Source organism: Boleophthalmus pectinirostris, unplaced genomic scaffold, assembly GCF_026225935.1.
Source record: "Boleophthalmus pectinirostris isolate CB_2022bp ecotype Guang Dong unplaced genomic scaffold, ASM2622593v1 HiC_scaffold_4, whole genome shotgun sequence".
In the NCBI taxonomy this organism is placed as follows: domain Eukaryota; kingdom Metazoa; phylum Chordata; class Actinopteri; order Gobiiformes; family Gobiidae; genus Boleophthalmus; species Boleophthalmus pectinirostris.
The window spans coordinates 39988894-40015569 of NW_026571353.1; the positions used below are offsets into that span (position 1 = coordinate 39988894).

At 42.4% G+C, this 26676-nt stretch overlaps 1 protein-coding gene across 2 annotated transcripts in view; it reads left to right on the plus strand.

Moving 5' to 3' along the window:
- Window positions 1–26676, plus strand: part of antxr2a (ANTXR cell adhesion molecule 2a) — a 238778-nt gene that overhangs the window by 111374 nt on the left and 100728 nt on the right. For both annotated transcript variants that reach the window (XM_055161292.1, XM_055161293.1), the window contains 2 exons: window positions 970–1065; window positions 20402–20452. In XM_055161292.1, coding sequence (XP_055017267.1) covers window positions 970–1065; window positions 20402–20452 — 147 coding nt within the window. The remainder of the gene's footprint in view (window positions 1–969; window positions 1066–20401; window positions 20453–26676) is intronic.

Below are 26676 nucleotides of genomic sequence, written 5' to 3' on the forward strand. Positions count from 1 at the left end.
AGTCCTGGTTTAGTCTCAGTTAAAACCTTGTGTAGAACTGATTGACAGAGAAAAATGACAACACTGAGTTATGAAAATCACCTGAGCGTGTGTCTGATCGACTGGAAACATACTGCAGCAGTGTGATCTTTCTTTATTGATACAAACCAAAATATATCCCAGTGTGTTAGGCTGCGTTCAGTCTGCACCTGAAGTGACCCAAGTCAGACTTTTTGGCCTCTATGTTCCTGTATCTGATCTTTTAATGACAGTCTGAACCACACAGATCAGATTTTTTCAAATGTGACCCAGGACACTTGGATATGTGCTCCTGAAACCGATACATATCTGATCTTTTGACATGTGACTTCAGTGTGAACGGCCAAAGCTCATTCATCCACCTACACAAGCGTCACTATTCTGCGCTGAAGTAGGAGAAAATTGTTGATGAACTCCATGTGACTGAAGTGAAGCACATCTCCACTCACCACAAAACACCACGACCAAAAACCTCGTCCTTCTCCTTCTCAATCTCCTCCTTAAAACAAGTAAGTTGTTCATGTTCTGGCTCCGGGACGAGAGGAACTTTAAAATCTCCAGGTGCTCGATGCTGCGTCCATGTTTGGACAACTTCTGTAAACACAGAGACGCTCGCTGCGGTTGACGTCGTCGTGTCTCCAGTGTCACATGTGGGACACTTTTGGGCCGTTTACTGTTCACACAGGGGATCGAATACAAGTCGCATTTAACTGGAAATGTGAACGACCTCGAAAAAACATCGGATTTCACAAAAAAATCGGAATTGAGCTTAAGCCCTGCAGTCTGAACGTAGACTAAGTCTTACCTGACCTCAGATCTCCTCCAGAAGTTTTAAAACACAGAGTCTTCATGTAGAAGTTCACAGGAGGACAGTTCAAGACGAGGAGAAGAGGTAGTTCCTTCAGAGCATACAACCTTTAACTCTGGTTTCTGTCTGCTGTGGTGTTGCAGTCGGACGGGCTGGTGGTCGGGATCGTGTTCCTGGTTCTGCTGCTGCTTTTGGCCCTGGCGCTCATGTGGTGGTTCTGGCCCCTGTGCTGCACCGTGGTGAGTCCAAACTCTATAACTCTACTGTTCATGTATTATTTTAGTCGTGTGGGGAGCGTGGTTCATGTTGGTGGTTTAATAATGTTATGTTAGTTTTGCTCAGTAGTTGAATAAAGCGTCGTCGTCGTTGTTTCCTTTAAGTTTTGTTCTTTCTTCTCTTGATCGTTGTGGATAAATTGTTCATGTTGGAATGTTTCTCCTTTTGTGGAGTTTGTTGGTTGAAGATTTGGTGATGGGGCAGATTTACACACATTTACACACACGTTTACACACATTTACACACACATTTACACACATTTACACACACATTTACACACACGTTTACACACATTTACACACACATTTACACACATTTACACACATTTACACACACATTTACACACACATTTACACACACACATTTACACACACATTTACACACATTTACACACACATTTACACACACATTTACACACACATTTACAAACATTTACACACACATTTTTACACATTTACACACATTTACACACACATTTTTACACATTTACACACATTTACACACATTTACACACATTTACACAAACATTTACACAAACATTTACACACACATTTACACACATTTACACACATTTACACATTTATTTACACATTTACACACACATTTACACACACATTTACACACATTTACACACATTTACACACATTTACACACACATTTACACACACATTTACACACACATTTACACACATTTACACACATTTACACACACATTTACACACACATTTACACACACATTTACACACACACATTTACACACACACACACATTTACACACATTTACACACACATTACACACATTTACACACATTTACACACACATTTACACACACATTTACACACATTTTACACACACACACATTTACACACACACATTTACACACATTTACACACATTTACACACACATTTACACACACATTTACACACACATTTACACACACATTTACACACACACACACATTTACACACACATTTACACACACACATTTACACACATTTACACACATTTACACACCTTTTTACACACACATTTACACACACATTTACACACATTTACACACACACACACATTTACACACACATTTACATTTACACACACATTTACACACATTTACACACATTTACACACACATTTACACACATTTACACACATTTACACACACATTTACACACATTTACACACATTTACACACATTTACACACACATTTACACACACATTTACACACATTTACACACACATTTACACACACATTTACACACATTTACACACACATTTACACACACACTTTACACACATTTACACACACATTTACACACATTTACACATTTACACACACATTTACACACACATTTACACACACATTTACACACATTTACACACACATTTTTACACACATTTTACACACATTTACACACACATTTTCACACACATTTACACACATTTACACACATTTACACACATTTACACAAACATTTACACACACATTTACACACACATTTACACACACATTTACACACACATTTACACACACACATTTACACACACATTTACACACATTTACACACATTTACACACACATTTACACACATTTACACACACATTTACACACACATTTACATACATTTACACACAGACATTTACACACACATTTACACACACATTTACACACACATTTACACACATTTACACACACATTTACACACATTTACACACACATTTACACAAACATTTACACAAACATTTACACACATTTACACACATTTACACACACATTTACACACATTTACACAAACATTTACACACACATTTACACACATTTACACACACATTTACACACACATTTACACACACATTTACACACACATTTACACACACATTTACACAACATTTACACACACATTTACACACACATTTACACACACATTTACACACACATTTACACACACATTTACACACACATTTACACACACATTTACACAAACATTTACACACATTTACACACATTTACACACACATTTACACACATTTACACACATTTACACACATTTACACACACATTTACACACACATTTACACATTTACACACATTTTACACATTACACACATTTACACACATTACACACACATTTACACACACATTTACACACACATTTACACACACATTTACACACATTTACACATTACACAACATTTACACACAACATTTACACACACACATTTACACAAACATTTACACACATTTACACACACATTTACATTTACACACACATTTACACACATTTACACACACATTTACACACACATTTACAACACACCACATTTACACACACATTTACACAAACATTTACACACACATTTACACACACATTTTTACACACACATTTACACACACATTTACACACACATTTACACACACATTTACACACATTTACACACAATTTACACACACATTTACACACATTTACACACATTTACACACATTTACACACATTTACACACATTTACACACACATTTACACACATTTACACACACATTTACACACATTTACACACATTTACACACACATTATTTTTCATTTAAACACAAAATCGAAAACTGAAAAAAACGAATCATTATCTGTTTTTTCATTTTGGTTTTAGAGACAAATAATGAAGAAAACAGTTGATTTTTCGTTTTCTTATTTTTGGTTTTATATTAAAAAACAAATGAATGAATGAAACATGGATTAGGGACCTCGAAGCATCAGGACACAGAAAAACATGAAAAAGTTTTTCCAGGTGAGAGTCGCTCAATGTGGATGACGAGGCCCCGCCCCCCTCCCCCCGTACGCTGTCCTGGTTTTGACAAACACAAATCTGGTCACACTGACCTGTATTCACCTGAGTCATGTCTTTTAATCCAACACAAGTTGAACCACATCAGCGACACAAGAGCTGGAGTTTTATCTTCACTTAGTTTATGTAAATTAGTGATGTGGTTTTAAGTTTTGTTTCTGTGAGATTTGAACAAAACTGAATTAAACACATTATAATGTCAAACAGCTGATGTGGATCTAGGTTTTAGTCCTGGTTTTAGACCTATTTTAGACCTGGTTTAGTTCTAGATTAGATAACCAGAACTAACTAGACCTGGTTTTAGTCCTGGTTTTAGACCTGGTTTAGTCTTGGTTTAGTCTTGGTTTAGTCTTGGTTTAGTCTTGGTTTAGTCCTGGTTTAGTCTTCGTTTAGTCTTGGTTTAGTCCTGGTTTAGTTCTGGTTTAGTCTTGGTTTAGTCCTGTTTTAGTCCTGTTTTAGTCCTGGTTTAGTTCTGATTTAGTCCTAGTTTAGTCTTGGTTTAGTCCTGGTTTAGTTCTGGTTTAGTCCTGATTTCTAGGTATTTTTGAGCTGTAAAACCGCCTGTAATTGAATAAATGTCATTTATCATTTCTGTTTAATGTCACACTGTGGAACATTCCAGACAAAGCAATAATAATATTAAAAACAAAACAAATCAAAACAATTGTACAGCTGTAGTTTTATCTTCACTGAGTTTATGTAAATTAGTGATGTGGTTTTAAGTTTTGTTTCTGTGAGATTTGAACAAAACTGAATTAAACACATTATAATGTCAAACAGCTGATGTGGATCTAGAGTCGTTATGTTTATATGTCGTAAAGTTGAATTTATTTATGCAGATTAGTGCAGATAGTAATAATAATGATGATCATTTTAATATAAAAACGTTAATGATTAATCAAAAATCAATTGTTAATTTGACTAAGATCAATTAACAAAATTTAACCGAATGCCCGTCCCTATTTGAAAGTGAATTAAAGTCGATGGAGCCCATGTTCACTTCCTGTTTACTGTGTCCATTTCCATAAAGACCAACAGTCTGTGGCTCTAACATCAATATTTCAGTCGTTGCAGTGATTTTATTTGTTAATTATTCGCCTCTTGACAAAGGAGTAAAACCAGTCCTTGGGTTTGAGGACACGAGTGTGTTTCAGGGACAGAGGAGTGACAGTTTGCGGTGAGTGAAGTTTGTGGTTGGGGTTTGATCAGACACTGTGTACAGGACAACAGGACAGAGGCAGGCAGAGGGTGACCAGACTTTCACGACTCTAAACTGGGACACACACGGGTCGAGATGGTTGGTGTAAATAAAACAGAGAAAAGAACGTGTAAGATTGTGTTTATGTTCATTCGCAAACACGGATTTTATGTATTTTGGTGAAACAAATGACGATTTATGCTCCTCACAGACCCGGAATTTCACCCCCAACCCTTTGTGTATCTAAACAAACTTTTACCATCTCCAGATCTAAACCAGGTCTAACCCAGGTCTAAACCAGGTCTAAACCAGGACTAAACCAGGTCTAAACCAGGACTAAACCAGGATTAAACTAGGATTAAACCAGGACTAAACCAGGACTAAACCAGGTCTAAACCAGGTCTAAACCAGGACTAAACCAGGTCTAAACCAGGACTAAACCAGGACTAAACCAGGATTAAACTAGGATTAAACCAGGTCTAAACCAGGTCTAAACCAGGTCTAAACCAGGTCTAAACCAGGACTAAACCAGGACTAAACTAGGATTAAACCAGGTCTAAACCAGGTCTAACCCAGGTCTAAACCAGGACTAAACCAGGACTAAACCAGGTCTAAACCAGGTCTAAACCAGGTCTAAACCAGGTCTAAAAACCAGGTCTAAACCAGGTCTAAAACCAGGTCTAAACCAGGTCTAAACCAGGTTCCAAAACCAGGTCTAAACCAGATTTAAACCAGGTCAAAACCAGGTCTAAACCAGATTAAAACCAGGTCTAAACCAGATTTTAAATCCAGGTCTAAACCAGGTCTAAACCAGGTCTAAACCAGGTCTAAACCAGGTCTAAACCAGATTTAAATCCAGGTCTAAAACCAGGTCTAAACCAGGTCTAAACCAGGTCTAAACCAGGTCTAAACCAGGTCTAAACCAGGCTTTACGAATCACTCCTCACACACAGACGAGGTGGTAAAAGTGTTTTGCTCAACGACACAACAACAACTTTTCTTTTTCTTTTTTTTTTTTTTTTTAACGTATTCAAACACTCCAACCTCCAACCCCGGGCCGTACACACACACACACACACACACACACACACACACACACACACACACACACACACACACACACACACACACACGCACACACACACACGCACACACACACACACACGCGCGGCGGCGGCGGTATCGGGGCGGGCGTACAGATGGCGTTCCCCTCCTCCTCCGCTCCCGTTTTATTCAAATCTCTCCATCGCTCCGTCACCTGGCTCCGGAGCATATTTTGGAAAACCAACACAGGCGTTCGTGGGTAATCCGCCTGCAGCATGTCTGGCCCGGAGAGCAGGTTTTAGCCGGAGCACCCAGGGACTCCGCTCCCAAACCAAGCCATGTGTGGGGATGTTAATATTTAAACCCTCAGTCTGCCAAAACCATCGCTCTCTTTCTCTCTTTCGCTCTTTCTCTCTTTCTCCTTTTTTTTCCTTGTTTTTTTTGTTTCACCCACAATCCCTCACTCTCTTCTCAAACATGGAGCGGAGCCAGCGCCGGGGTCAGACAAGCTGTGGAGCTCTTTGTTTTTGAGCTGAGATTATGGTTCGGGGAAATGCGGCGAATGGAAATGCGACGAAGCCAGTTTGAAAACAAAAGGTGGTGGAGTTTAGTTAAAACAAAGTTGCAAATTGCGTTTAGTTCCGGCGCGCGCGAGGCAGACGTTTCGAAGGATGTTGCGGCGCGGAGAGACGGGCGGGCGGCGGGATCCGGAGTCGGGCAGGCGGCGGGATCCGGAGTCGGGCGAGCGGCGGGATCCGGAGTCGGGCGGGCGGCGGGATCCACGGCGACGGGAACGATGCCAAATATTAGACGTTATTTTCACAGATAAACTTGTCCGAAACAGGACTGAACCAGGACTGAACCAGGACTAAAACAGGACTAAAACAGGCCTAAAACAGAACTAAACCAGGACTGAACCAGGCCTAAAACAGAACTAAACCAGGACTGAACCAGGACTAAAACAGGACTGAACCAGGACTAAAACAGGCCTGAACCAGGACTGAACCAGGACTAAAACAGGCCTGAACCAGGACTGAACCAGGACTAAAACAGGACTGAACCAGGACTGAACCAGGACTAAAACAGAACTAAACCAGGACTGAACCAGGACTAAAACAGGACTGAAACAGGACTGAACCAGGACTAAAACAGGACTGAACCAGGACTGAACCAGGACTAAAACAGAACTAAACCAGGACTGAACCAGGACTAAACCAGGTCTAAATTAAATCTAAATCAGGACTGAGCCAGGACATAACCAAGTCTAAAACAAGACTAAAACAGGACTGAACCAGGACTAAGGCTAAACCAAGAATAAACCAGGACTAAACCTGGATTTAACCAGGACTAATCTTGGAGCAGGATGGCGCGACACTCAGTTCAGGTTCAGTCCTGTTTTAGTCCTGTTTTAGTCCTGGTTCAGTCCTGGTTCAGTCCTGGTTTAGTCCTGGTTTAGTCCTGGCTCAGTCCTGGTTTAATCCTGGTTTAGTCCTGGTTTAGTCCTGGTTCAGTCCTGGTTCAGTCCTGGTTTAGTCCTGGTTTAGTCCTGGTTCAGTCCTGGTTCAGTCCTGGTTCAGTCCTGGTTTAGTCCTGGTTTAGTCCTGGTTTAGTCCTGGTTTAGTCCTGGTTTAGTCCTGGTTCAGTCCTGGTTTAGTCCTGGTTTAGTCCTGGTTTAGTCCTGGTTCAGTCCTGGTTTGGTCCTGGTTTAGTCCTGTTTTAGTCCTGGTTTAGTCCTGGTTCAGTCCTGGTTTAGTCCTGGCTCACTCCTGGTTTAGTCCTGGTTTAGTCCTGGTTTAGTCCTGGTTTAGTCCTGGTTCAGTCCTGGTTCAGTCCTGGTTTAGTCCTGGTTCAGTCCTGGTTCAGTCCTGGTTTAGTCCTGGCTCAGTCCTGGTTTAGTCCTGGTTCAGTCCTGGTTTAGTCCTGGTTTAGTCCTGGTTTAGTCCTGGCTCAGTCCTGGTTCAGTCCTGGTTTAGTCCTGGTTTAGTCCTGGTTCAGTCCTGGTTTAGTCCTGGTTTAGTCCTGGTTCAGTCCTGGTTCAGTCCTGGTTTAGTCCTGGTTGGAGAACGTTCACGCTCCTCCCACAGATCTGGACTCTAACCCACAACCTGCCCGTCATTTTCCATATTGAGGATCTGGCTCTGGTCCAGAGTCGGTCCTGATGAAAAGCAGCTTGAGTCCACATGGTCTGGGCCGGGTTCTGGACTCTCCCGGATTAAAGTCCTGACCGGTGTTTTGTCGGAGCATCAGATGGTGGAGGTTTTCATTGCGTCGCTGCACATCTGTCCGTCAGGTATCGACTAATCCCCCGTTTATCCACAATATGTCGGAGAAATCTGCTCCGTAATTGCTTAATAAAAGAGATAATCCCACCGAATGGGATCAACCTGGAGCGGGACACGACCGGGAAGACCGGGAAGACCGGGAAGACCGGGAAGACCGGGAAGACCGAGAAGACCGGGAAGACCGGGAAGACCGAGAAGACCGGGAAGACCGGGAAGACCGAGAAGACCGGGAAGACCGAGAAGACCGGAAGACCGGGAGACCGGGAAGACCGGGAGAAGACCGAGAAGACCGAAGACCGAGAAGACCGAGAAGACCGAGACCGGAGACCGAGAAGACCGGAAGACCGAGAAGACCGGGAAGACCGAAAGACCGAGAAGAAAGACGAGAAGACCGGGAAGACCGGGAAGACCGAGAAGACCGAGAAGACCGAGAAGACCGGGAAGACCGGGAAGACCGGGAAGACCGAGAAGACCGGGAAGACCGGGAAGACCGAGCTGGACTTACGGTCACCTGTCACCTGTCAGGAGACAAACAAAAATCAGGACTAAAACAGGACTGAACCAGGACTAAAACAGGACTAAACCAGGACTAAAACAGGACTAAACCAGGACTAAAACAGGACTAAAGGACTAAAACAGGACTAAACCAGGACTAAAACAGGACTAAACCAGGAGTAAAACAGGACTGAACCAGGACTAAACCAGGACTTAAATGCATCTAAAACAAAAATAACAAACCAGGACTAAAACAGGACTAAAACAGGACTAAAACTGGACCAAAACTTGACCAAAAACTTGACCAAAACTTGACTAAACCAGGACTACACCAGGACTAAACCAGGACTACACCAGGACTAAACCAGGACCAGACTCTCCACAGACCTGACCTGTAACCTGGTCTGGTTTGTCCGTCTCTGACAAATCCACGTGTTTGTGTCAAAGTCAAACCCTGGTCCATGCGTCTCTATTAGAAACTGTAAATTAGCCCGTAACATTAGAAAAACCGCGGCGACCCCCGGCGCTCGCCTCCGCCGTCATATGTCACCGGCGGATTATGAATTCGGCCTAATTGATGCTTTTTCATTATTTTAATGACAACAGTATGTGCGCGGGACTGTGCCGGAGCAAACAGCTGCTGGGATCTATGATAGGCCATAATCACATTACGCTTTCCCACCAAAATCCAATCTCGCAAATGCACGAAAGCCGACACGGTAACCACGGTGACGGATGGGGCGGCGGTCCGGGGGCAGCCTCAAGTCGAGATATGCTCCTACTCCAATTAGAAGTATTTATGGCGGTAGTTTGGGAGTTTGATGGGGCAGAGAGGGGACAAGGAGCAGACAGTGAAGAAAAAGGACATTACATTACGAGTTTCTGCTTAGGCCGAGGTTTCGCTCCATAAAACATTTTAAATAGTGACACAGCCCGGACCGAAATCTGCACCGACGGGTCCAGCGCCGCCGCGTTTAATCGCCCTAATAACTAAAGATTGTGTCATCATTTTCGCTGGAAGGTGTTCCGGGGAAATCGTCACGGCGACCCCCGAAAGAGGGCGTGGCCAGCGGGGAAACGGGGAGCGGACGCGACGAGAGACGACTGTGGTCTAAACCAGGTCTGAACCAGGTCTAAACCAGGTCTAAACCAGGTCTAAACCAGGTCTGAACCAGGTCTAACCAGGTCTGAAACCAGTTCTAAACCAGGTCTAAACCAGGTCTAAACCAGGTCTAAACCAGGTCTAACCAGGTCTGAACCAGGTCTGAACCAGGTCTGAACCAGGTCTAAACCAGGTCTAGGTCTAAACAGGTCTAAACCAGGTCTAAACCAGGTTCTGAACCAGGTCTGAAACCAGGTCTGAACCAGGTCTGAACCAGGTCTGAACCAGGTCTAAACCAGGTCTAAACCAGTCTGAACCAGGTCTGAACCAGGTCTAAAACCAGGTCTAACCAGGTCTAAACCAGGTCTAAACCAGGTCTAACCAGGTTGAACCAGGTCTGAACCAGGTCTAAACCAGGTCTAAAACCAGGTCTGAACCAGGTCTAAACCAGGTCTAAACCAGGTCTAAACCAGGTCTGAACCAGGTCTAAACCAGGTCTAAACCAGGTCTAAACCGGGTCTGAACCGGGTCTGAACCAGGTCTGAACCAGGTCTGAACCAGGTCTAAACCAGGACCAACCTAGGACTAAAACAACACATCTAAATCAATAATAAACCAGGTATAAACCAGGTCTAAACCAGGTCTAAACCAGGTCTAAACCAGGTCTGAACCAGGTCTGAACCAGGTCTGAACCAGGTCTAAACCAGGTCTGAACCAGGTCTGAACCAGGTCTAAACCAGGTCTAAAACCAGGTCTAAACCAGTCTAAACCAGGTCTGAACCAGGTCTCTGAACAGGTCTGAACCAGGTCTGAACCAGGTCTAACCAGGTCTAAACCAGGTCTGAACCAGGTCTAAAACCAGGTCTGAACCAGGTCTAAACCAGGTCTGAACCAGGTCTAAACCAGGTCTAAACCAGGTCTAAACCAGTCTAAACAGGTCTGAAACCAGGTCTAAACCAGGTCTAAACCAGGTCTAAACCAGGTCTAAACCAGGTCTGAACCACCAGGTCTAAACCACGTCTGAACCAGGTCTGAAACCAGGTCTAAACCAGGTCTGAACCAGGTCTAAACCAGGTCTAAACCAGGTCTAAACCAGGTCTGAACCAGGTCTAAACCAGGTCTAAACCAGGTCTAAACCAGGTCTAAACCAGGTCTGAACCAGGTCTGAACCAGGTCTGAACCAGGTCTAAACCAGGTCTGAACCAGGTCTAAACCAGGTCTAAACCAGGTCTAAACCAGGTCTGAACCAGGTCTAAACCAGGTCTAAACCAGGTCTGAACCAGGTCTAAACCAGGTCTGAACCAGGTCTGAACCAGGTCTAAACCAGGTCTGAACCAGGTCTAAACCAGGTCTAAACCAGGTCTAAACCAGGACCAACCTAGGACTAAAACAACACATCTAAATCAATAATAAACCAGGTCTAAACCAGGTCTAAACTAGGTCTAAACTAGGTCTAAACCAGGTCTAAACCAGGACTAAACCAGGTCTAAACCAGGTCTAAACCAGGTCTAAACCAGGTCTGAACCAGGTCTAAACCAGGTCTGAACCAGGTCTGAACCAGGTCTAAACCAGGTCTAAACCAGGTCTAAACCAGGTCTGAACCAGGTCTAAACCAGGTCTAAACCAGGTCTAAACCAGGTCTAAACCAGGTCTGAAACCAGGTCTGAACCAGGTCTGAACCAGGTCTAAACCAGGTCTGAACCAGGTCTAAACCAGGTCTAAACCAGGTCTAAACCAGGTCTGAACCAGGTCTGAAACCAGGTCTAAACCAGGTCTGAACCAGGTCTAAACCAGGTCTGAACCAGGTCTGAACCAGGTCTAAACTAAACCAGGTCTGAACCAGGTCTAAACCAGGTCTAAACCAGGTCTAAACAGGTCTAACCAGGTCTAAACCAGGTCTAAACCAGGTCTAAACCAGGTCTGAACCAGGTCTGAACCAGGTCTAAACCAGGTCTAAACCAGGTCTGAACCAGGTCTAAACCAGGTCTGAACCAGGTCTAAACCAGGTCTAAACCAGGTCTAAACCAGGTCTAAACCAGGTCTGAACCAGGTCTAAAACCAGGTCTAAACCAGGTCTAAACCAGGTCTAGGTCTAAACCAGGTCTGAACCAGGTCTAAACCAGGTCTAAACCAGGTCTAAACCAGTCTGAACCAGGTCTAAACAGGTCTAAAGGTCTAAACCAGGTCTAAACAGGTCTAAACCAGGTCTAAACCAGGTCTGAACCAGTTCTAAACCAGGTCTGAACCAGGTCTAAACCAGGTCTAAACCAGGTCTAAACCAGGTCTGAAACCAGGTCTAAACCAGGTCTAAAACCAGGTCTGAAACCCAGGTCTAAACCAGGTCTGAACCAGGTCTGAACCAGGTCTAAACCAGGTCTGAACCAGGTCTAAACCAGGTCTAAACCAGGTCTAAACCAGGTCTAAACCAGGTAGGAACTAAAACAACACATCTAAATCAATAATAAACCAGGTCTAAACCAGGTCTAATCTAGGTCTAAACCAGGTCTAAACCAGGTCTAAACCAGGTCTAAACCAGGTCTAAACCAGGTCTAACCAGGTCTAAACCAGGTCTAAACCAGGTCTAACCAGGTCTAAACCAGGTCTGAACCAGGTCTAAACCAGGTCTAAAACCAGGTCTAAACCAGGTCTAAACCAGGTCTGAACCAGGTCTAAACCAGGTCTAAACCAGGTCTAAACCAGGTCTAAACCAGGTCTAAACCAGGTCTAACCAGGTCTAACCAGGTCTAAACAGGTCTAAACCAGGTCTAAACCAGGTCTAAACCAGGTCTAAACCAGGTCTGAAACCAGGTCTAAACCAGGTCTAAACCAGGTCTGAACCAGGTCTAAACCAGGTCTAACCAGGTCTGAACCAGGTCTAAACCAGGTCTAAACCAGGTCTAAACCAGGTCTAAACCAGGTCTGAACCAGGTCTAAACCAGGTCTAAACCAGGTCTAAACCAGGTCTAAACCAGGTCTAAACCAGGTCTAAACCAGGTCTGAACCAGGTCTAAACCAGGTCTAAACCAGGTCTAAACCAGGTCTAACCAGGTCCCAGGTCTAAACCAGGTCCAGGTCTGAACCAGGTCTAAACCAGGTCTAAACCAGGTCTAAACCAGGTCTAAACCAGGTCTAAACCAGGTCTAAACCAGTCTAAACCAGTCTAAACCAGGTCTAAACCAGGTCTGAACCAGGTCTAAACCAGGTCTAAACAACCAGGTCTGAACCAGGTCTAAACCAGGTCTAAACCAGGTCTGACCAGGTCTAAACCAGGTCTGAACCAGGTCTGAACCAGGTCTAAACCAGGTCTGAACCAGGTCTAAACCAGGTCTAAACCAGGTCTGAACCAGGTCTGAACCAGGACCAACCTAGGACTAAAACAACACATCTAAATCAATAATAAACCAGGTCTAAACCAGGTCTAAACCAGGTCTAAACCAGGTCTAAACCAGGTCTAAAACCAGGTCTAAACCAGGTCTGAAACCAGGTCTAAACCAGGTCTAAACCAGGTCTAAACCAGGTCTAAACCAGGTCTAAACCAGGTCTAAACCAGGTCTAAACCAGGTCTAAACCAGGTCTAAACCAGGTCTAAACCAGGTCTAAACCAGGTCTAAACCAGGTCTAAACCAGAAACCAGGTCTAAACCAGGTCTAAACCAGGTCTAAAACCAGGTCTAAACCAGGTCTAAACCAGTCTAAACCAGGGTCTAAGCCGGGTCTAAACCAGGACTAAACCAGGTCTAAACCAGGTCTGAACCAGGTCTAAACCAGGTCTAAACCAGGTCTAAAATACATTTAAAACCAGTATTAAACCAGGTCTGAACCAGGAAGAAACCAGGACTAAACCAGGACTACAACAACACATCTAAATCAATAATAAACCAGGAATAAACCAGGAACTAAACCAGAACTAAATCACATCTAAACCAATAATAAACAAGTTCTAAACCAGAATTAACCAGGACAAAACCAACAAACAAAACCCTCCTCTGTGTATTGATTTGTGCCACTTTCTGTTTTTGTTTTTTTCTGCCGTGACAAACTGTTGCTCAAAATAAAGAAACAGTTTTCACGTTTATTTGGCTAAACAACAGAAAAAGTTTCAGATTGATTTTTCTAAACATAAGATTTTTTTTGCTGTTCACCTTCGGCGTCTGGCCTCAAAAACATCCCGAGCTCCCGAGCCCCAGACGTGTTTGAAAACCCGCGCACACTCCCCGACTCCCGGACTCCCGCACTCCCCGACTCCCGGACCTTTCACCGCCTCCTCGTCTGTTTGTTTTACCGCGCTCGCCGGACGCTCTTCGGGGGCCATCTTGTCTTTGAGCCGCGTCGCATTGTGGACAACCTGCTCCGGCGGTGTCAGCGTTGTCACGGAGATCGCCCGCGGTCCGGTCACAACCCCACCCCCCTCCCCCCCTTCTGCCCGCCGCCGAACGAAGCTGTTTTTGCCGTGTTTTTTTGGCGCGCTGCCCGTCCTCCTCTCCGCCGTATCTCATCGCGGCTAATTGACTCCTTAGGACTTTATGATTGGGGGGATTTGCTTGGAAGCGCCCGAGCTCTATCCAATTAATTAAGACCGGAGCGAGCGCCAGTGAACCCCCCCCCCCCCCTCATCCTCCCCCGCCGCCGTCCTCCTCTTCCTCCCCCCACCTGCCAGCCCCCGGAGCCCGTCTCGGAGCGGCGCTGGGGCCCTGCTGTTGCCTCGGCGCGGGGCAGCGGTGATCAGAGGAGCGGGGAGATGTCGGTGGACGCCTGTCAGGAGCCAACGGCGCCTGGACGCGGACACAGAGGCGGACGTGGACGTGGACGTGGACGTGGCTGGACTGTTTTTGTCTGTTGTTGTAAATCAGGAGAGTCAAACTCATTTTGTTCCGGGGGTCGTATCCAACCGACTTTGATCCCAAAGTGTCCGGATCAGAAAACTCATGTCATATAAACCCCAAAAATAACAATAAGTTCAAATATTTGTGCAGAGAAACACAAATCTATTACAGAAATCTTTTTGAATTGATGAACTCTTTCTTATTATAATTTTATAATATTATGAACAACCTGAAACTTTAAGAAAAATTCTATTTCAACACAATGTTTTAACTTTAACTTGTCTGTAAACAGGAATAAGTCCATTTTTGTTGTAAAATCCTGCACTCGGCTCCACTTTTCTCATGTTGGACATTTTTCTGATGAGGGTGTCACGGTCAACAGTCAAAACGATCGTCCTTTAAGAGCGTTTGGAAAGAGACAAGTCTTCATTTGTGCTGCTCTGGTGGGAGGGGCCACGTACAGAGACGCTGGAGACGCTGCTGTGATAAACACCACAGAAAATTAACAAGATTTTAATAGAAAATATCATTCAAATATTTAAATATTTTAGTAGAAAATCACCCAAGGGCCACATTAAAAGTCTTGGAGGGCCGGATCTGGCCCCCGGGCCTTATGTTTGACACCTGTGTTGTAAATCATGGGAGTTGTAATTTTCGTGAATCAAAGTGCAAAACACAACAGAAAGGAAGTGAAAGTTGGCACGTTTACATGAGAGCGATGATGACGAACAGAAACAACTGAATGATGATTCTTTTATTTATTGTAATTTATATGAAAATCTCACCTTGTCTCGATCTTCTGTCTGTTTTATCAATAGTTTATTATATTATATTATTAATAGTTTAGTCCAGAGTTCTTCTCTGAGCTCTCAAAAATGCTCCTCTCGCATTTTACCAGTTTTGTTGCATCATAGATAAAACTCTAGGGTAACACTTTATAATAACTACACCTTATTTAGCCTTAATAAAGCATGAATAAAGATGTAATTAATACTTAACAAAGACTTAATTACTAATGATTCACGCTTAGTAAATGTTTAATAAAGGATAATTTGTCTTCACTTTAGAAAAGCTCTCAGAAAGACTTAACAGATAACAGCTGCCTGAATGATCATTGTATTATTAGTAAATCATTCTCTCATAGTTTATTAATCATTAATAAATGTTCAAATGGTTAGTTCATGAGTAATTAAGTATGAAATAATTATGAGAGACTATTTACAGCACAGGCAAATTAAGTGCAAGTGCTAATTAAGGTAGTAATTAAGTAGTTACTAAGCGTGAATCATTATTAATTAAGTCTTTGTTCATTATTAATTAAGCCTTAACTCTAGACTTCATCAAAGTTGTGTTTAAGTCCCTGAATCATCGCAGGAGTAATTCTGTGCTCAAATTTGGTGAACAAAATTTCATGAACAACACACGAGTGTTGGGAAAAGCTTTTCTGAACTCACTGTTGTGAAAAATGAGACGCTCATTATGTTAAAGTTAAAGTCTTAAACTAAAAATAAAGTTGACACGTTTACACGAGAGCTTTAATTACAAATAAATATAATTTCATTATGAGTAAAAGTTCTGTTTTCAAAAGACAGAGTAAAAACTTCATGACTCTTTTTCATTTGAATTTATATCAAAATCTCACCTTGTCTGGATCTCGTGAACTTTATCCAGTGTCTCGTCTCGTCTTGTGAGAACTGAATTGAAATGTCCATGTTTCATTAATCGTCTAATCCAAAGTTCTCTTTTCTAAGCACTCAAAAATGCTCTGTTTGCATTTTACCAGTTTTGTTGCATCATAGATAAAAATCTAGACTTCATCAAAGTTCTTTTTAAGTCCATGAGTCATCGTGGGACTCATTCTGTGCTCAAATTTGGTGAACAAAATTTCATGAACAACACACAAGTGTTGGGAAAAGCTCTTATGAACTCACTGTTGTGAAAAATGAGACGCTCATAATGTTAAAGACTATTACATTATACTATTACAGACTAATAATAATGTTGCCACGTTTTTATGGGAGCTTTAATTACAAATAAAAATAATTTCAGTATGAATAAAAATTCTACTTTCAAAAGACAGTGTAAACACTTCATTCCTAATGAAAATGATTATTCAGAATCAAACTTAATTCCAAAGTAAGTGAGTGGTTTATTACGATTTTAAAAAATAAATTTATTTATTCCTCGATCATGTAAACCTTTATTCTTCTTAAAAATAAGAAGAATCATTTTAAGTCCGTCAGTCGTCGTGGGACTCATTCTGTGGTCAAATTTTGTGAAGAAAATTTCATGAATGTTTTACTGTAAAATGAGTCCCGTGATGATTCATTTATTTACTGTATTTATATCAAAATCTCACCTTGTCTGGATCTCGTGAACCTTATCCAGCGTCTCGTCTCGTCTTGTGAGAACTGAATTGAAATGTCCATGTTTCATTAATCGTCTAATCCAAAGTCCTCTTTTCTAAGCACTCAAAAATGCTCTGTTTGCATTTTACCAGTTTTGTTGCATCATAGATAAAAATCTAGACTTCATCAAAGTTGTTTTTAAGTCCATGAGTCATCGTGGGACTCATTCTGTGCTCAAATTTGGTGAACAAAATTTCATGAACAACACACAAGTGTTGGGAAAAGCTCTTATGAACTCACTGCTGTGAAAAATGAGACGCTCATAATGTTAAAGACTATTACATTATACTATTACAGACTAATAATAATGTTGCCACGTTTTTATGGGAGCTTTAATTACAAATAAAAATAATTTCAGTATGAATAAAAATTCTACTTTCAAAAGACAGTGTAAACACTTCATTCCTAATGAAAATGATTATTCAGAATCAAACTTAATTCCAAAGTAAGTGAGTGGTTTATTACGATTTTAAAAATAAATTTATTTATTCCTCGATCATGTAAACCTTTATTCTTCTTAAAAATAAGAAGAATCATTTTAAGTCCGTCAGTCGTCGTGGGACTCATTCTGTGGTCAAATTTTGTGAAGAAAATTTCATGAATGTTTTACTGTAAAATGAGTCCCGTGATGATTCATTTATTTACTGTATTTATATCAAAATCTCGCCTTGTCTGGATCTCGTGAACCTTATCCAGCGTCTCGTCTCGTCTTGTGAGAACTGAATTGAAATGTCCGTTTCATTAATCGTCTAATCCAAAGTCCTCTTTTCTAAGCACTCAAAAATGCTCTGTTTGCATTTTACCAGTTTTGTTGCATCATAGATAAAAATCTAGACTTCATCAAAGTTGTTTTTAAATCCATGAATCACTGCAGGACTAATCTCATGAACCTTATCTTGTGTCTCGTCTTGTTTTGTGAGAATTCTGTCTCGTTCTCCATCTGAACAGCATTTTCACTTTTTACCCATGTTATACTCATGTCCCCTCTTCAAAAAACATTCCTGGACTTGTTTTTCGCTTCATTCACATCCGTCTCATTAATCGTCTAATCCACAGTCCTCTTCTCTAAACACTCAAAAATGCTCCGTTTGCATTTTGCCAGTTTTGTTGCGTCATAGAAAAACTCTGGACTTCATCAAAATTGTTTTTTTTAAGTACATGAATCATCGCGGGACTCATTCTGCGGTTAAATTTGGTCAACAAAATTTCCTGAACAACATTTTATTGCAGAATTAGTCCCGTGATGATTCATTGATTTAAAACAAACAACTCAGGAAAAGCCCTGAGTTTTCTGTATTTAGTGTTAGAAAAGTATTCACAGGCGACTTTATTTGTTCACTTTCTCATTATTCATTATGTTATGTTCGAAAATACTTATCCCATGGAGACCAAAAGCCCGTTTAAAGGAGAATCAACGTTATTTTCTGATCTGTGTTTTGTCGTTTCTTCATCACAAACAGACCTGGAGCTGTGTTTTCTTTTGTTTCCTTCACACGTATAACACACAAACTCCGCACATTTAGGCCGAGCTCTTCTCTCAAATGGAAAATTTCAGCTCCGGAATTTGCCGATTGCTCTACTGAACTAAAGCTATTAACTCCAAAACGACCACTTCATGACATCACAAGGTGGAACAGAGCATTTTGAGCTTTGGAGACGTAGACAGACTAATAATAAAGTGTTGCTCAAAATAAGTCTGCTGCTACTGTCTGTGTCCACAATTCTGTTTATAGTGTTTTATTATTATCCAGTCATCAGGAAGTGCAAGTTAGCATGCTAGTTGTTAGTTTCACCGTCACGTCAAAACAGACTCCAGCCTCGGAAAGATGCGAAAAACTCTTATGAACTCATCACGGTGAAGAAGGACACTCAGAAGTTTAAAGTTAAAGGTCAAATATTACAGACGAATAATAAAGTTTCCACGTTTACATGAGAGCTTTAATTCTGAATAAAAACAATTTAATTCCGAATAAAAATGATTTAATTCTGAATAAAAATGATTTAATTATGAATACAAATTGATTTGGCTTTAAAAAGACTGGTTCAGTCCTGTTTTAGTCCTGGTTTAGTCCTGGTTTAGTCCTGGTTCAGTCCTGTTTTAGTCCTGTTTTAGTCCTGGTTTAATCCTGTTTTAGTCCTGGTTTTGTCCTGGTTTTGTCCGGGTTCAGTCCTGGTTCAGTCCTGTTTTAGTCCTGTTTTAGTCCTGGTTTAATCCTGTTTTAGTCCTGGTTTTGTCCTGGTTTTGTCCGGGTTCAATCCTGGTTCAGTCCTGTTTTAGTCCTGTTTTAGTCCTGGTTTAATCCTGTTTTAGTCCTGGTTCATTTCTGGTTTAGTCCTGGTTTAGTCCTGTTTTAGTCCATGTTTAGTCCTGGTTTTGTCCTGGTTTTGTCCTGGTTTTGTCCGGATTCAGTCCTGGTTCAATCCTGTTTTAGTCCTGGTTTAGTCCTGGTTCATTTCTGGTTTAGTCCTGGTTTTGTCCTGGTTTTGTCCGGGTTCAGTCCTGGTTCAATCCTGGTTCAGTCCTGTTTTAGTCCTGGTTTAGTCCTGGTTTAATCCTGTTTTAGTCCTGTTTTAGTCCTGGTTTAATCCTGTTTTAGTCCTGTTTTAGTCCATGTTTAGTCCTGGTTTTGTCCTGGTTTTGTCCGGGTTCAGTCCTGGCTCAGTCCTGTTTTAGTCCTGGTTTAGTCCATGTTTAGTCCTGGTTCAGTCCTGGTTTCGCTTGAATTAAATTTGACACCGCATTTGCCAAAATCGTCCGTTTTATTCAGAGCGGCGTTTTGTCCGTTGAAGTCGACGGTGACGCAGACAGAGTCAAACCTCACAAGAGCCAAAGTTTCGTGTAAATATAAACCCTGTACATCCACAGAAATGCCGACTGTGAGTTTTTTCATCGACGCACACAGGTGAAGAGTCTCTTGAACAACAAAACGGCAGAGGTTGCACAATCGCCCTCGCCCTTTCGCTTTGGCGGCGGCGGCGGCGGTGCTCGGTCTGTCTCTTCTCCTCCATCACCTCGTGTCCGGCTTCACGTGACGGACGGAGACGTGACAGAGCCGTGACTGAACCCGCGTGATGCACCTCTGACAGCTGATGTGTTTTGTTTTATCCAGGTCATCAGGGATCCTCCTCCTCCGCCTCCTCCGTCCAGACCTCCTCCACCGGTGAGTAACGCACGCAAACAAAACACACGGAAATACAAAAAAACAACAACAACAACAACAAAATTAACGTAAGAAGGTCCTGGTTTTGCTTCTCAGATTGTTTGGGTGTTTGGTGAATGAGTTTGCGTGTTTTGGTTGTGTCAGAATCATAGCAAATGTTGGAAAATGAGTACGTGTAATGAAAATATGTATTCTGAAAACTAATTTTGGGTAACTGTATTTTTTTCTGATTATTTCAACAAAATAAAGGTGTTTTCTTATGTTTTTATTTGTCAAATACATGGAGTGCGTACACATGCACATCAATAACCCGGTTATGATCGGGTTTTTTGAGTATCCCGGTTTCTTGATGGTGCATGTATACGCAGTAACCCGGTTTCAGTAACCCGGTTATGGCAGTATCCCGGTTATTAGAAACCGGGTTACTGTAGCTGGTTTATTCCGATAGTAACCGGGATACTTGTGGCATGTAAACGCAGTATCCCGGTTACTGCAACATAAAGTTGAGTCGCATGCGTCCAAAAGACACTTTCCAGCCTTTCACCACAACAGTAGTGACATAAATAAACTGACCAACATAAATAAAGTGACCAAACGAGTGAAATGACTGTAAAATAAAGAGCTGCGCTAAACTGCACACGTACAATCTGCACTACTCGTGTGACGCTGAAAAGCTAAAACATGAACTATCTCCTATACAACACACACACAGAACACACTTACCATCATCAGCGCCTCTTCTGTCACAGAAATAACACACATAATCCACAGAGTCGTGTCATTTAGTCCAAAAAAAAAAACTGATCGCATCAGCGGCGCAAGGAGCGAGTTTGTTTTTATCGCCGCTAACAGTTTATGCTAATTAGCCAAACGGTCTTAAGTTTCGTTTCTGTAAAACGTAAACAAATGTGATCACAGCTGAATGATCTGATCAAACGGGCTGATGTGTCTATAGTGTTTATGGTTTATATGTTGTAAAGTTGAGTTTATTTATGCAGAAGATTTTAATGAAGAATCTGCACAGTGGATTGTGGGAGATCTCGTAGCTCCTTAGCTTCTTATGCTAAAGGAGCTCATGGTTTGTATTTTTCCTGGTTTATGAAATTGATTTAAGTTAATTTTTGCACCTGCGCATTTGTAAGATTATGTCAAGAAACCGGGATACTCCATTTGATCATGTACACGCAGATATGAGTGTCCCGGTTTCTCAGTGCGCATGTAAACACAGTAACACGAATACTGACAGAACCGGGGTATGGCTAATAACCGGGTTACTGATGTGCATGTATACGCACTCATGGTTACTTGCAGACGTGTGGACTTACAAGTCGTGACTTAGACTAGTCAGGCTTGAGTCACTATTTTTAGGTCCCGTCCACACTAGTTCGTATTCGAGTTGTTTTTGTTTTGGGGACAGTGTTCGTTCACACTAATCCGACTGAAAATAGCTCCAGAGACGGAACGATCTGGTGCCTCCAGCTCCCACAAATTCATGTTGGTACAGATCTGATCCGGCACCGTGTGGACGCCTGAAAACACTGATACTCTGATGTAGATCTGTGCGCCGCAAAGTCATTCACCGACAAAACACTAAGAGGCCAGAATATCTGTCCATTCATATAAACGTGTGTCTGTGTGTACGACCTGCAGACGTAGAATCTCTGAAAAGTTTCACATGAACCAACAACACGACAGAAACACAGAACAGACTCACCATCAGCAGAACACCCCTCTGTCACAGAGAGAACACTCATATTCCACTGAGTCACTGTGTCCTTTAGTCCAACAGAAACTGAACCACATCAGCGACACAAGGAAAGAGCTGTTTTTTTTTTTTAGCTCAGTTTATGCAAATGAACCATGTGGTTTTAAGTTTAGTTTCTGTAAAACATAAACAAATATGCTCAAAGCTGTGTGGATAGAGACGACTTATGGACACAGAAACGACGTGTCTGGACACAGATCGTTTCTGATATGGTGATACGCTCATTCATTTCAGTGTAAAAGGGGCTTTAGGTCTTAAGACTCGATTTGGACTTGGGACTTGGACTTGAAGGTCAATGATTTGGGACTTGAGGCTTGTGACTTGAGAAGACGTGAAAAACACTTTTAATTAATTCTTTCTGTTCTGACTGTAGTTATTCACACAAAGATCTTGTCAAGACATTTAAAAAGGAAAAATTAACTAAATAAATTTCTACTCTAATATACTCTATAAATACTCAGATATAAATATACCCTGAGTTTTTAAGTGCAATTTAGTTTAAAATTCATATAAATTACAAAAATCTGAGCTACTTTGGTTTAAAGCAGGCATGTCCAAACTATGGCCCGTGAGCCAAATGTGGCCCTCAGACGAGTTTTTCTTGGCCCTCAGGCTTCGAGATGAATTGGCCCAAATGACCTTGCATCAATTAAAAATGAACTTTTAACTGCAAGCTTTTTGAAAATCTACCTTGATAAAGCAAATATTTAATATTTAGTTTGATCTTAGCAGGAATAAAGACCGATGGATCATTCTAACGTGTTAAACATGCACGTGTTTCAATGATTCACTGCACTGAGCTCCAGTCTACGGCCCTCGATCAGCCTCCGCTTCATCTTTGTGTAGATATGTGGCCCTTGATGAAAAAAGTTTGGACACCCCTGGTTTAAAGACTCAAAATGACTTGAAGCTCAAAGCAGACAGCTTGGACTTGACTTGGACTTATGGACCAGTGACTCGAGACTCGCCTTGGACTTGAGACTTACACAACAAAGACATGGTCCCACCTCTGGTTGCTCGGTTTAAAAAAAATGTCCAAACTGGAGAAGAAAATATCAAAATTGGATTGAAATCTTTAATATAATGTTCTGAAGTGTGTTTTGGTAAAATGAAAAGTCTAATCTGTCATGTACGTTTTAAAATGAGTTGTTTTTTCATGTTTTTGAGACGGTAAAAATCAGGTGCTGTGAATTGAACTGGGACACATTTGGGACAGTGGGGACATGTGCGTTCTCCTCTTGACAAATGAATGTGTGTCGTCTTTTTCTTATGGCCCTGACAAGAGCCACTCACACCTACCAGTCTGTCTGTCTCTCTCTCTGTTTCTCTCTCTGTTTCTCTCTCTCTCTGTCTGTCTGTCTCTCTCTCTGTTTCTCTCTCTCTGTCTGTCTGTCTCTCTCTCTGTCTGTCTGTCTCTCTCTCTCTGTTTCTCTCTCTCAGCCTGTTTCTCTCTCTCTGTGTTCTCTCTCCGTCTTTCTCTGGCTTTCTGTCCCTCTTTTTGTCTCTCTCTGCCTGTCTCTTTCTCTCGCTGTCCGCCTGTATGTCCCTCCGTGTGTTTCTGTCTCTCTTTCTCTCTTTCTGTGTGTCTGTGTGTCTCTCAGTCTCTCTCTTTCTTTCTGTCTCTCACTCTGTATACCTTTTTCTCTCTCTCTGTTTCTGTTTATCTGTCTGTCTCTCTCTCTCTCTCTCTTTCTCTCTCTCAGCCTGTTTCTCTCTCTCTGTCTCTCTGTCTGTCTCCACTTACTCTCTCTTTCTCTCTCTCTGTCTCTCTCAGCCTGTCTCTTTGTCTCTCTGTTTGTCTTTCTCCTCTCTCTCTTTTTCAGTCTATCTGTCTGTTTCTCTCTCTCAGTGTCTCTCTCTCTGTCTGTCTGTCTCTCTGTTGCTCTCTCTCTCTCTCTGTCTTTATCTCTGTCAGTCCCTTAGTGTGTCTCTCTATCTCTCTGTCTGTCTCTCTCTGTCTCTCTGTTTGTCTTTCTCCTCTCTCTCTCTTTTTCAGTCTATCTGTTTCTCTCTGTCTCTTTTTCAGTCTATCTGTCTGTTTCTCTCTCTCAGTCTCTCTCTCTCTGTCTGTCTCTCTCTCAGCCTGTCTCTCTGTTTCTCTCTCTCTCTCTCTGTCAGTCTCTTAGTGTGTCTCTCTGTCTCTCTGTCTGTCTCTCCCTGTTTCTCTCTGTCTCTTTTTCAGTCTATCTGTCTGTTTCTCTCTCACAGTCTCTCTCTCTCAGTCTCTCTCTCTCTGTCTGTCTGTCTCTCAGCCTGTCTCTCTGTTGCTCTCTCTCTCTCTCTCTCTCTCTCTGTCTTTCTCTCTTCCTGGCTGTCTCTGTCTCTCTCAGCCTGTCTCTTTGTCTCTCTGTTTGTCTTTCTCCTCTCTCTCTCTTTTTCAGTCTCCCTGTTTCTCTCTGTCTCTTTTTCAGTCTATCTGTCTGTTTCTCTCTCTCAGTCTCTCTCTCTCTGTCTGTCTGTCTCTCTCTCTCTCTCTCAGCCTGTCTCTCTGTTGCTCTCTCTCTCTCTCTCTCTGTCTTTGTCTCTGTCAGTCTCTTAGTGTGTCTCTCTGTCTGTCTCTCTCTGTTTCTCTCAGCCTGTCTTTGTCTCTCAGTCTTTCTCTCTCTCTGTCTCTCTTTCAATCTCCCTGTTTCTCTCTCTCAGTCTCTCTGTCTGTCTCCACTTACTCTCTCTTTCTCTCTCTCTCTCTCTCTCTCTCTGTCTTTCTCTCTTCCTGGCTGTCTCTGTCTCTCTCAGCCCGTCTCTTTGTCTCTCTGTTTGTCTTTCTCCTCTCTCTCTCTTTTTCAGTCTCCCTGTTTCTCTCTGTCTCTTTTTCAGTCTGTCTGTCTGTTTCTCTCTCTCAGTCTCTCTCTCTCTCTCTGTCTGTCTCTCTTTCTGGCTGTCTCTCTCTGTCTCAGTCTCTCTCTGTTTCTCTCTCTCTGTCTGTCTCCCTCTCTGTATGTCTCTCTGTCTCTCTGTATGTCTCTCTCAGCCTGTCTTTTTCTCTCAGTCTGTCTCTCTGTATGTCTCTCTCTGTTTCTCTCAGTCTGTCTCTCTGTATGTCTCTCTCAGCCTGTCTTTTTCTCTCAGTCTGTCTCTCTGTCTGTCTCTCTCTGTTTCTCTCAGTCTGTCTCTCTGTCTGTCTCTCTCTGTTTCTCTCAGTCTGTCTCTCTGTCTGTCTCTCTCTGTTTCTCTCAGTCTGTCTCTCTGTCTGTCTCTCTCTGTTTCTCTCAGTCTGTCTCTCTGTCTGTCTCTCTCTGTTTCTCTCAGTCTCTCTCTCTGTCTGTCTCTCTCTGTTTCTCTCAGTCTGTCTCTCTCTGTTTCTCTCAGTCTCTCTCTCTGTCTGTCTCTCTCTGTTTCTCTCAGTCTGTCTCTCTGTCTGTCTCTCTCTGTTTCTCTCAGTCTCTCTCTCTGTCTGTCTCTCTCTGTTTCTCTCAGTCTGTCTCTCTGTATGTCTCTCTCAGCCTGTCTTTTTCTCTGTCAGTCTCTTAGTGTGTCTCTCTGTCTCTCTGTCTGTCTCTCCCTGTTTCTCTCAGTCTGTCTCTCTCAGCCTGTCTTTTTCTCTCAGTCTCTCTCTCTGTCTGTCTCTCTCTCTCTCTCTCTCTCTCTCTCTCTCAGCCTGTCTGTCTGTCTCTTTTTCAGTCTATCTGTCTGTTTCTCTCTCTCAGTCTCTCTCTCTCTGTCTGTCTGTCTGTCTCTCTCTCTCAGCCTGTCTCTCTGTTGCTCTCTCTCTCTCTCTCTGTGTCTTTGTCTCTGTCAGTCTCTTAGTGTGTCTCTCTGTCTCTCTCTCAGTCTGTCTCTCAGTCTGTCTCTCTCAGCCTGTCTCTCTCAGCCTGTCTCTCTGTTGCTCTCTCTCTCTCTCTCTCTGTCTTTGTCTCTGTCAGTCTCTCAGTCTGTCTCTCTGTCTGTCTCTCTCTGTTTCTCTCAGTCTGTCTCTCTGTACGTCTCTCTCAGCCTGTCTTTGTCTCTCAGTCTTTCTCTCTCTTTGTCTCTCGTCGTCCTGTTCTCCTCCTCGGGTCGTCTTTTAATTCCTCCCTTCACGTGTTGGAAACCCGCTCGTCGGTCTCGTGTCATTCACTGTCGTCGTGGACTCGCTGGCTCGTCCAGATCTGCCGTCGCCGTCGCCGCTGCTGCTGCTGCTGACGTGGGCGGACGTTTTGTGACCCACAGAAGAAGAAGAAGAAGCTGTTTAGTCACATCTTCAAACTTCATGTTACGCAACAAATTTCAGAAGCAATAGATTACTCATTGTTTTTCATTACATAATTTGATTTTGTGGGTCTAAACACATTTCAGACAGAGCTTCTAAACTGGGCCGCAGCTGGAGGACTAAAGGGGAGAGTGATGAGGGATGTCACATAGTACTTGAAACTGCAATGGCCACCGGAAGCAGCACGCACTCAGTTTTTGAACACAAAGCTGCAAATTTACCCAGTTTGCACCAAAATATATAAAAAGTGCAGCAGCAGAAATAGAAAAT